Source organism: Lutzomyia longipalpis, chromosome 2 (genome assembly GCF_024334085.1).
Source record: "Lutzomyia longipalpis isolate SR_M1_2022 chromosome 2, ASM2433408v1".
NCBI classification, from domain to species: domain Eukaryota; kingdom Metazoa; phylum Arthropoda; class Insecta; order Diptera; family Psychodidae; genus Lutzomyia; species Lutzomyia longipalpis.
In genome coordinates, this window is record NC_074708.1 from 9,042,649 (window position 1) to 9,055,346 (window position 12,698).

General features: G+C 35.6%; 2 protein-coding genes across 2 annotated transcripts; one reads left to right on the top strand and one right to left on the bottom strand.

Moving 5' to 3' along the window:
• Positions 1–785: 785 nt before the first annotated feature.
• On the bottom strand, positions 786–4,254 carry LOC129789009 (negative elongation factor B). Its single transcript, XM_055825605.1, has 3 exons — positions 3,909–4,254; positions 2,815–3,851; positions 786–1,575 (listed from the first exon to the last, which is right to left on the bottom strand). Exons 1-3 carry the CDS (start codon positions 4,039–4,041, stop codon positions 979–981), a joined length of 1,767 nt encoding a protein of 588 aa, XP_055681580.1. The 5' UTR covers positions 4,042–4,254; the 3' UTR covers positions 786–978.
• A 68-nt stretch (positions 4,255–4,322) lies between these two features.
• LOC129788979 (uncharacterized) lies at positions 4,323–11,614 on the top strand. The gene is made up of 6 exons (XM_055825537.1): positions 4,323–4,585; positions 4,670–5,495; positions 5,559–5,589; positions 9,310–9,625; positions 9,718–10,162; positions 10,804–11,614. Exons 1-6 carry the CDS (start codon positions 4,440–4,442, stop codon positions 11,293–11,295), a joined length of 2,256 nt encoding a protein of 751 aa, XP_055681512.1. The 5' UTR covers positions 4,323–4,439; the 3' UTR covers positions 11,296–11,614.
• Positions 11,615–12,698: the final 1,084 nt, after the last annotated feature.

Here is a 12,698-nt window from a genome sequence, read left to right on the forward strand (position 1 = left end):
TGAATTTTTAATTTCTTTTTAAATTATAAGAAAAAAAAGCGAAAATGAAAAAAATTATATAACTTTAAATTTATTTTGCATTATTAAAATCTTATTACAAAATATAGCCTTTCATAGTGTTTATATATTTTATTTTAAAATTTCAAGGAGATAAGTAAAAAATGAAGGATATAATAGAAACAAAAAAAATTAGTAATTAATCATAGTGTATACATTATGATTATATTAATCTTAATTGCTTTTCGCGATATTCCCCCAAGAAAAAAAAATTTATTATAACACACACAATACGATTACAAATGCATTTATGCGCCCCATATTACATGGAAGGATAAGAGGAGGAAAACTACGAAACAAACAACAAAAAAATCAACCAAATGGAACAATGTTAGAAATTAAATTACTACCACATTTTTATCATAATGTATAGCATTTTTACTGTTGAACAAAAAACAAGTCCTTTTGATAAATAATTCACATTAAAATGGGGTTGAATTTATTAACCCCCTTCTCTTTAACATGATTAGAAGGATATTTATGATATTTCTTTTAATATGCAAAATGCACATATTTGATAAAGAAAAAAAAATGCAATTCAGCGTCGTGACAGATTCACCATAAGAAAATTTAAAAAAAAAAAGAAAAATTGTAATTGTGTGTAAATAATTCAATATAGGGAGAGAATAAGAAGGAATACATAATTAGATGAGAATGAAAATTCAGCACTTTTACTCACATCTCTCGTGGCCCATTTAAAGAAGAAGATTGAAAACTCTGGCACGTAATTCTTTTTCGTGAATTCTTCAATTAATTCGCATTTATTTAATAAGTTTTTCATGTTTTTTTTTGCCTCGACCTGAAGAATAATTCAATTTTTTTTTAAACTCATGTTGTTCTTATGAAAATTCCATCCATTTTCATTTCAATCCTAAAAGGTGGAACGTGCACACACACCTCCCAAAAAAATGAACAGAACATTTAAAGGTAATGCGGCTTTGGCGTTGGGACGCTCTTCAGTGGGGAATCATAATCAATCTCCATGGCTTCCGTTGCGGCATTCTCCTGTATTGCCAATCCTATGCGCGCCTGGAGGTTTTCATACAATTTATGGACATTTTCATGGTGCTGAGCTGTCGGTTGGAGGGCCTTAAGGAGCGTCTGGAGGCGCCCAGATGGTAATTTCGGGTGAATGTACCACAGCAATTTCAACATGTGCCGCGTGACGTTATCCCGCGTGAGACGTGCAAAGAGAAACTCATCGAAGAGTCCCGTGCAAAAGTCTTCAGCTGTAAATTCTTCAGCCATTGGAATGAGGAGAGCAATGAGGGAGTGCAGGAAGGGATCCTCATAAGCACGATCATCTTTGCAACATGCGAGGATTGCGAGAACACGCAGAATTCCCACGCGATCCTTTTGGCGTGCTGTGTGAAGTGTGTAGTACATGGCCAGGATGGAGGCCACTGTGCTCTCTTGGATGTACGCCTCAACGGCATCGGGAGCTGGTCCTGAATGTTCAATAGTCGTAATGGCGCTCTCACGCTCATCCGGCGGGAGGCGAGCAGTCAAGGAGCGCACCTGGAGATTACAATAAATTTTATATAAAATGTCACATAGGGGAGCACGGGGTAAAAAAAGTCAATTTGCATAAACCCCTAACTGCAGGATTCCCCAAGGGCAAGAAATTTTCCTCTATAAGTCATTCTTATAGGAAATTTCCTGGCCTACAACTTTGTCTTAGACCACTTTTCTCTATCTCCACGGGAAATGTGAGTTTTCAAGCTTTTCCTGAACCCTTCCACCTCTGACTTTTTTTTTAAACTCGGCAGGTAAATATAATCACCAGCGGGGTAAATAAGATCGGTGGAATTTTCTGACAATTCCAATGATTTTCCACATGAGCGATTGATAGTAGTTGATAGCTAAACTTCTCACCTTTTGATCCGCAACAAGAAATTTCACTTTTACACCCATTAAAACAGAGAATTTTGCGATTTTCTAAATCACGTCGTTTTGCAACAAATGGTTAGAAAAGATGTCAAAAATTTCGAAGTTCCATATGTTTTACATTTGTTGACTATATTTACCCCAAGGGGCATGTTTTGATTCAAACAATTGTTCAGAAAAATCATTAAAAGTTAGTGAAAAATTCACCTTGGCATCGTTTTCTATACATTGGGCCTTATTCAGCGACCAAGAAACCCTTAAAATTCGCTTGAAATCTTGAAATTTCAGTACAAAATTAAATGATTTCAAGGGTTTCTTGGTTGCTGAATAAGACCCATTAACCCAGCTAGTGAGAAAAATTATCAGATTGGAAAATCGCTTAAAGAAAAGTTTTGCAAAACGATTTTTATTAATTAACAAAAGTTTTGGAAATGAGTCCAAAATTTTGTTTGTTTTTTTTTCACTCCTAAACTATTGCTCGGATAATCTCCAAATTGCAGTCAATTTATTGAAGGTTGGTAGGGCTTTCCACTATATTCTTTCAGATTTTTCCGAATTATAACTTGGGAGAAATTGGCATTTGAAAATTTTCAACTGACTTTTTTTTTACCCCGGTCTCCCCTAAGTTTTTTTATTTGTTTCTCTTAAATATCCAAAATCCTTAAGGGAGTGTGGGGGGGAGGAGGGTAATGTTAGAAAAGAAATGTCATAATGAACGTCAGACGCGAGAGAAAAGAAACATCAAGCTTCGAAAACAAAATGTAAACCGGTTAAAAAGAATTATCAAACGTTAGAAAATCAATGTCAAATTTTTTAATCTTTATAAATCTTGACTTAAAATCATAAAAAAATATGAATGAAGATGTTCACCTGATCATCCACCATGAGAGACATTAGAGCTGGTAGAAACTTCGTTACAACTTGACTATCGAGTTTGGGTTCCTTGAACTCCTGCGAATCAATCATTACCCATGCACTCAGCCCCAGGGCCAGCATTCGCAGGAGGAGGATGAGGATTGTATTTTCACGCGGTAGCCCTTCGTTATTGATGAGATGCTGGAGAATCTTAATAGCTGATGTTGCGAGGAAATTAATAGCATATGGATCACAAAGGGTCATTGATAAATCACCAAGAACCTGTTCCTGACCACGTTTGATATTATCCAAGAAGCCCTGAAGCTCCCGGGATCGTTTAATGTCGACATTCTTCTCGCGAATGCATGCATCCAGGCACCATGTAAACTTGTGGCACGGATCAACGGATATTATGTCTTGAACTTCGAGATCGTGCAGTGCCATGAGGAGTTCTGCCCGAAGGGTGCAGTAGTGGACGTTCCTTGTACGTAGGAAGAGCGTACGGAGAAATTGGAGCACCATATCGTACAATTTTACATTGTTTCCAATCATATTGGCCAACTTCTGTACCACCTCACCCTGTCGCCGGATCTTTGGTGAGGGTGTGAAGAAGAGATTGTTGAGATTTAGGTGATCAAAGAGAATGTGTTCCTTCTCACGGATATACTGCGACAGCAGCGGTGAGACTTCATCACCAAACAAGGATTGATTATCCCGCCAGATTTGTCTCTTCACTTCGGTGTCAGTGTCTGAGTATAGCTCGCGATCTCGCACCAATACACGAAGGTATTTATCATCAATATGTGGTGTATTCCGGAGGATACACATTACAATTGGCCTGAGAGCACGTACCCGGACAACGGGAAAACTCTCCTTCAGCAATTTATCCAGTATTTTATCACGTTCACGCCCTTCTTTGGCACCCAATTTGTTTATTTCAGCTATCAGCCGTTCACGCAACTCCTCCAGCACGGATGTGTGGAAATCCAATCGACGGACACCGTGCAAATCAAGTAGCGGAAGCATTGGTCTCAGGGATGGAAGAAGAATTCCTGAAAAGATGTTTTTTTTTGTAAGTTTTCTTTTGATTTTCAAAAGTACAAACTAACCATTTTCTAGTTGGAAGTTCTCAATCGCTTTCAGCGGATCTGTACAGGAAGTGAGGGCATCTCTGAGATACGCTTGTCCTGGAACTTTCAATTCCTCCAAACCGGTGCCCACAAATTTTGGCTGATTCGTCATTTTTTTGTCTTTTGCTTTTTTGCCCTTTGAACTCTTACAATTCACTCAACGTACAATTTTCCACAAATCTGTGCACCTGGAATATTTAAACCTGGTTTTACGTGTGCAAAAATCCCCAAAACACGCGGGGAAGATGAAGATTTTGCGATGGAAAAGTAAAATGTGAAGAAATCACAATAAAAACAACGCCAATAAAACTGTTATACAGCTGTCATTTCTTTTCGAACAGAATTCATAGTAGTCAGCGAAAAAAAACACCGCCACGGGTTTTTTTTTGACTGACAAGGTAGCATCACGTCTTGGTAGCATTTTTATATTTTTAGAGTGATTATTTTGTGATTTTCCGTGAAGAAAAGAATATTTTGATATAATATTTGGTGCTACTGTGACCCGAAAACATGAATACAAGACTGAAAACGAAAAAAGCAAAGGAAAATCCACAGGAAAAGCGTAAAACGCGCAAAACTCATTTCGCCGATGAAAATACGTTGAGCAATTCAATTTGGATGGATTCCTTTGATAAATTCATTTCCAATAACAGAAAGTAAGCTGAAATTAATGCATTTTCATCATTTTCCTCACATATTACTGAATAATTTCTAAAGGGGCATTAATATTTTCCTTCCAGTGGACTACGGGAGAAGAATTTGTTGCGACCAAAGGGAAAAGTGAGGATGTCTTTTAATCTCGATAGCAGCATTTACGATTCATCGGATTCCACAAATCTTCCCAGGCCTTCCCGGATGAGGAGGACAACAAGGAAGAAGAGCAAAAGTAGCGCTGCTGGCATCATAGTTTCAACACCCATCAGTACAGCCAAGAGCACAGAGGAAAAACAGAAACTATCACTGTTTGAGAAATTCTCACCAATTGTCTCAGATCAGAAGCTCCTTGGAGGTCATGAGAAAAATCCGGCAGGACCCAATAATCTCTTGAGCACATTTTCTTCCGAGTCTGACAGCTATGTTTGGAAACCTCTGAGCGTAAAGAAAGGAGTCACAGGATCTATGACGGAGTCTTCTTCCTGTGTTATAGTACAATCAAACATACCAAAACGACCTGCCGAGGAAATGCAGGAAGATAAAATAAATGTACAGAAGGATACAGAAGATGATAACTCGGTGAAATCTCCAAAGAAGATTGTTGTGCAATTTCCAAGGAAAACAATACTATCACAGAATCCTCCCAAAATCCGTAAGACGGTGGCATTTGTGAACACATCTCAAGATAATTCAACAGAGCAAGACAAAGTTCCTCAACCAAGACAAACGATTGTCCTGGCAGCTGGAAAATGGAGGAAATCCCTAGCAAATTGGAGAAGAACGCACATCAATGAAAATTGCCACCAAAACAAATCAAATGAGGAACAAATTGACGATGCTAACGTTGCAGCAAATGTTAGTCTGATAAAACCAGGACGACGTCGAGTTACTCGAAGGATATACGACTCAGATGTAAGGAATATTTCATTAATTTTGTTTTTCTTTTTATTCTCAAAATTTTCTTCAAATTTTCAGACCTTTTCAACCCTTTCGAACAAGGAGAGTGGTAAGTTTGGCAATATTTTTTGTACCTACTTTTTTGATTTATTTTGTAGTTTAGTTTTAGAATTTTTAACGTATATGAAACATTAGCGCTGATGTTTCATGGATGATTCGTGACAAGGGTGACAAAATAAGAATTTCTTATGCTTCATCTTAAACTTCAAGATATCAGGATCTAAATTTCCTGATACATAAACAATTAAGAAAGTCAAAAACTATCATTCCTGAAAGTTTTGTTTTAGCTCCTTTCCGTTAATTGGGTCATGTACTAACCTAAACGTGAAACATTTTGTTCTATGGAGTTCTTTATTCCATTTTTTCCATAATAGAAATACGTTAAGTTTATGTAGAAGAGCTTAAAGCAGACGTTTTAACTCAGAAATATCCTCAGACTCCGTAAAAAAAACTATCTTGATACAAAGTCCGCATGTTTTAATGTTTCTATGTTTCATGTGGATGCAAAAGTTCAATGTTTCACGTCCTGTACTTATTTCTATGGGCTCGATTATGAATTTCTGTACGGAAATAACACTACAAATATTTATATTGTCGATATGTTTCAATTAAAAACGATTAATCGAAAAATTATTTTCAAGTCTAGATTCTTTTACTAATTATTTAAATTATTTTTAAACTTTTTTAAACTTATTTTTATGCCTTTGAAATTACTAATTTATCAACTAATTTTATTTCTTCATAATTCTTATAAAATCCAAAATCCGATATATAAACAATGAGAATAATCGAGAATTTTTTATCGAAATTTAATATTTTGAAGCGTAAAAAAACTTCCTTAGGCACTTTGTGGGACGTACTAATATAAAATGGGGGACTTGATTCTCGAATTTCCCGAATTTATTTTCTCGGCGTCAGTTGTGTAGTTGAGAAAATTGTGCCTAAAGTCCTAGAAAAAATTGCTAAAAGGACTTTTAAGTGATCTTAATTGCATCCTACAAGTCTTTTGTTTCGTTATTTTGTGTTATTCATTGGGTGAGGAAGGTTTTTTCGCAAAGTAAGCGTCTCTTGAGATAATTGGTGCAAAAACCAATCACAAAGGTGGACTGATTCACTGCGCGAAATTCAAGGAAAAAAAGCTTACTTATAAGCCCACAAGTGTGTTGAGGAAATTTTTTCATTGAACCCGTTTTTGCTTTTCAAAGTGAATTTTGTGTTCGAAATTTTCTCATTTTGTCTGGCGGAGTAAACTTGTGTGCAAGGAAGTGGAGTAATTTCCGAAGTTCTGACGTCACGAGCAACTTGATTATTTCGTAATTGAGAGTTGGAGGCTTTGTGTGGAGGAAAATAACAGGGCTTTGTTGGTGAAAGTGTACAGAGAAAGACTCCGAGAGCAATAGTAATACAGCTTACTATATACTTTTTACTATATACATATATAAAAGTTTACTGTTGTTGGGGGGAAAAGTACTCTCTAAGTAAGAGATAGAGTGTAGTTTACGTTGAAGTGCAGCATCCAAGCAGCAGTCTTTGTTTAAGAAAACAGATCAACATTGAAAGTGCATGCATCTTAATCTTGCGGAAAAAGGTAAATTTAATCATTTCCTTGATCTGATGAACTTCTCTTTGTGGTCTGACTTTTTTTTACGTTTGCTTTGATATCACTTCCTCATTGAATTTAAAAATAAAAAAAAGGTGATAAATTTGACAAAATTCACTCCTAAGCCTTCTTTTCTCAAAGAGAAGTTGTAATACAAACACATGCATACATTTTGTATGATACGAATGCGCGCACATACACAGGCATTTTCATAACAAATACACATAAATAATAAAAAATACATATAAGTAGGTAATGGAAAAATAGTAAGAAAAAAAAATGAAAAGTGTGCAGTTTTGGATTTTGAAATTTGACCTAAAGTTTCGGAATCTTCTAAACAATTTTGGTTCAAGATATAAAAAAATGAATTTTTCTAAAATGGCTTGACTAATTATAAAAAAAATAACCGCAATAGATAACCTTTACCCTCATTCTTTTAGAGTTATTATCCCTATTACATATGAAATTATTCAAATTTTAAAGAAAATTTACTTTTCGTAACGAATGAACGCGCGTTATCAGATGAAATCAGAAAAAATACAAAATTATGTACTCACAAACACAATGAAATTTAGTTACATCTGCCCGGGGATCCAAGTTAACTAGTGTATAATAATTATACACGCCATTCGCTCTTGCGTCTTCTCTCTGCGCCAACATTCTCATGTGTTTCGTCACAAATCTTACACGATGTATAGGTATATTGCTTTTCTAAGGCGTAAAATCCAAACACGAAATACTCGAATACTGCGGTTTCTTGAGCGGTGTGAAGGATAGCGTAGAATATTATCAAATCTATACAGAAAGGTGATGATTCATTAATGAAAGCGTGATTCCCTCGATAAAAAAACATAATATTGCAATGACGTTGTAGCTCAATTGTGAGTGGTTGTACCAGTCAGACCCAGACTTTTCTAACTAAACATTGGCTAGACTTGTAGACAATCACACAGAAATACTTAATTAAATGAAGCTTATTATTTTGTGTTTTCTTTTATCAAAAGGAAATCATTGTATTTCGAAATTCAGCTACCAATGAATCATAGGGATTGGATAGACTAGATTTTTCGTGAAAATGTTTTTTATTGTTGCGATTTTACCCAGAAAATACTCAGCTGTGATGATCCAGAAATAAATTTTCCTTATACTTTCTCAGCTTTATCCCTTATGACCTTTACTTTAATGACACGAACTTCTTTTAAGTTCAAGTTATTTTAGATCTGAATCCTTTTTGTAATAAGGTTCTTGGGGAACTAACGCCTATGTTTTAATCCTTACCCTGAGGACCAGACGATGTTTTGAACTGCGACTGTTGAACATTTTCTAATTTAAAATGCCGTCTAACCTATTCTTAGATCATCTAACAGGCATACAGAAATTCGACGCTACTGTGGGCTTGAACCTACTATCCTCATACCCGATTTAGACAATTTTTCAAGGTCTGGGCTAAGTAGCCTGAGATCAAATCTCCGTTTTAAAAATAAAATCGATGTTTCAACAGTTTTTTTTAAGATTTGCTTTTAGTAGTGAACATTTACATAGTACAGATATTCTTAAACGTATAATATTATCTCTATGGCTGGAATGTAGATTTTTTGTTACTTTTAACTTTAAAATAATTCTTCAATGCTGAAACAAAAATTAAAATATTTGAAGGTATTTTAATTAAATTATCGTAAAATTCTATACTCAAATGTAATATGTAGTAAAAAAAAATAAATCGCAGTTTGAGTACTCATTGCCTACATATTTATTTTACAGTATATAGAGTTATCTTAATCTGAAACCACAATTATAAATCACTAACAAAGTGTTGGTAGATACGAGAGAGTAAAAAAAATGTATCACCACAACTTGAGAAATGTCCGGATGCTCAAGTTTAATGTTGTTATCACTGACATTTTTCAATGCGTATGGCGCGTCCTCAAGATTTAGTATAGAGGCTACATGAAAAAATTTTTTTTTTTTAAAAAGTGGTGATTTGAGAGACGAGACATTTTACATCAACACACATGACCTAATTGTAAGAGAGAAGAAGAAAAAACTTCACAACTAATATAGGTTTAAGACCATAAAACTAATGGTGGGATTTTGTATACATATACCTAACTGTGCAAATTTTAGGTAGTTTTTGCAATTTATTTATTTTTCTTGTCTGGTGTCTTGCAGCAATTCTGGTGCCACAATCAGATGACGAGACGTACAACCAGTCCCTACCAGGAAGTCGAGACATTTTACCAAGTCGTCACTTTTCCATTAGTCGAAGCGTGTCTGCCATCGAGAGTGGCAATTTGTCCTTTGATGAAGCGTCCAGCCGAAAACATTTTCGCAGGCAGACTCACTCAATTCTACGCTATCGACGCACGAGCAGTGTTCGTGAGGAGGTCGGAGGCTATATAAACGGTGACCTCACACATCGAGGACTTGTATTGCGCTACTGTGGCCAAGCAGAACCGTTGGACTTCAATGAAGTGTACTCTAGTAGGTGAGTGAATGTAGATTATAATTTTTTATATAAACAATTCCTAGAATTTCTAGAGGTTTTGATGATTATTCTCTTGTCTTTTATGTGATTAGCGTCTTGAGAAGTTGCCGTAAAGTGGGTGAAGGAGTCTACAGTGAGGTGTTTATGTACAAAAATAGCCAGGGAAAAGCAATAGTCCTCAAAGTGATCCCGATTGAAGGTGATAAATTCGTAAATGGTGAATATCAGAAGAAATTCGAAGAGATCCTCTCGGAGATTATTATAACATCGGAATTGAGTAAATTGAAGAATGGTCAGGATTATCGTACTGGTGGATTTGTGGATCTTGTAAATGTTAAATGTGTACAAGGCTGCTATCCGGAACACTTGATTGATCTCTGGGAACTCTATCGTGACAACCATGGCACAGACAATGATCATCCGGAAATTTTTGAGCACGATCAGCTGTATATTGTTCTAGAATTGGGCAATGGTGGACAAGATTTGGAGGCATTCACCTTCAAAAATGCTCTTGAATCATATTCAGCATTCATTCAGGTAATTTATCGTTGTTTTATTTATCTTTATTTTGCTAAAATTCATTTCATTTTGTTTATTGTTGCATTTATTTTTTCAATTTGTTTTGCCGTCATTTTTTTTTGAATCTTCATGAGGGGTGGGTGTATTTCTAGTACATATATAAAGAATTCTACTATGACTAGATTTACACTCATCCTCCATGTTATTCACAATCGTTTTGCTTTTATTTTTTTTACAGCCTCGATATTTTTATGTTTTTTGTATTGTTTATGTTTTTATTTATTTTTCCTTTCATTTAAAGCTTTTTTTTCTCAATAATAATTTATTGTTCCGTCAGTTGATGCAGTGAATGTCTAGCACATGGTTTTGTGTTAAAGGACATGACTAGATTTTCACTCATCTATTGCTGGAATAAATGTCTCTCGTCATTTATTATTTTTATTATTTATTTTTTGGTGGTGAGTTTTGATTTATTTTATATTTTTTTTGCCATTCATCATCCTCATTGATGTTTTTTTTTTTTAATTTTTGTTAAAAGTGGAATAATTTTTTTCTCATTAGGAAAACAAAGAAATTATTCCACTTAACATTTTAAAATAATAAGAAGAAAATTTAAATACAAATTTAATAAATTTTTGGTCTTCTTTTTGGGTCCACAGGTCGCCCTCTCACTAGCTGTTGCAGAACAAAAGTTTGAATTTGAACATCGTGATCTCCATTGGGGAAATATTTTGCTTTCACACACAGATGATAAGGAGGTGGAATTTGTCTTCAATGGTGAATTGATTGCAATACCATCACATGGTGTTCGGGTCACCATAATTGATTACACACTTTCGCGTATGGTGTATGCTGGTGAATGCCAGTACAACGATCTATCCCAGGACGAGGAACTCTTTTCAGCCAGTGGCGATTATCAATTTGATATTTATCGTTTGATGCGTAATCAAGTGAATAATCAATGGGAGAAGTACGATCCGTTCAACAATGTCCTTTGGCTACATTATATGATTGATAAATTGATTAATGGTGCTCGGTATCGTCTGAAGCAGAGCAAGAAGCATCGCGATGCCATCCAAGATATGATGCAGCTGCGCGATGAGTTGTTGGAATTTAAAAGTGCCTCAGAATATGCACAGCTACTCAAGTAGAAAAAAACAACAAAAGGCCATTTATTCACTTAAAAAACAAAAATTATTAATCACAAATCGATTTGCAGTTTAACAATACTTTTTGAAAGTAACTAAAAAAAAATTGTTTGGGTATATTTTGAACAAATAACGCGTGGTGAAAGTAAAAGAATGTAGAAATGGATCATCAGGAGAGTGGAGTAGAAAGCGAGTTTATTTGTTGTAGATGTACATACAATATCAATATAAAATGCGACACATTATTTAAAGATTTGATGCCCACTTTATTTCATATAAACCAATTAAAAACAGCAATAAAATACTTTTTCAAGTCGCAAAACTTTCGTTTTTCCTTTCTTATGATTTCTAGAATTTATGGATGGATCTTGGATGATGATGTTAACAAACTCTAGTGGAATCTAGTTACGCCTCAGATAGTTGCCAAGAAAAGTCAGTGATAGAAAAGTAAAAGAAAATTGAAGAAAAAAGAGAATCCCCCTACATAAAAATCCGCATGATCACAGAATTCAAACGTTCGACGATTCCCAAACAAAGACACAATTGACCACTGAGGAAGACGCATAGAAGCGTCGAAAGCTTTGGCCCGTAAAATTGAAAGGACGCGTTTGGGTTGAACTACCGTCCCTTAGCTGACGCAATCGGAAGCATTTATCCTATACCAACAAAAAGATGTTTAGACTTTCTTCGCTGCTGTAAAGCTGGTTGTTAGCGCATTCACAGACAATGACCTCATCTATCCGACATTAATTTTGAGATTTGTAACACCTGAGTGAGAGCTGAGATTTATCGGACTTTTACTGAAAGGCTACTTTAATTCAAATTTAGTCAAATACTCAATTGTTTATGGCAATGTTGGAGATTCGGTCAATTTACAAATGTTGTGGGAGTCAAAACGCGGGATCTGACCTTTTGAAAATACTCTTTTATTATTTTTGCGACGTTTCGGAGCTTTATTTCTCTTTCCTCAGGCATCAATAATTGAGGGTATTTTTGTCAAATTAATTTTCACTTTCTGCATCCACTTTGCACCAATTACGGTTCTCATCACCTTGGACATCATGACTTGGACACAAGAGGAAGGAAGGAAGGAAGGAGAAATAAAGCTCCGAAACGTCGCAAAAATAATAAAAGAGTATTTTCAAAAGGTCAGATCGCGCGTTTTGACTCCCACTCAGGGGCGTCGGAACGTTTTCGAACTTGGGGGGGACAAACATTTTGGCGCCCCCTTTCCCTTTTTTGGCGCCCTCCTTCCCTTTTTTTGCGCCCCCCCCTAGTTTGGCGCCCCCCTATACTGGCGCCCCCCCCCCCTATTTTTTTAGGGTCTTTTTTTATATATATAAGTGCGAAACGAGAACCCTCTAATTTTTCATGGACAGTTGCATGATGAACAAATTTTTTTAAAG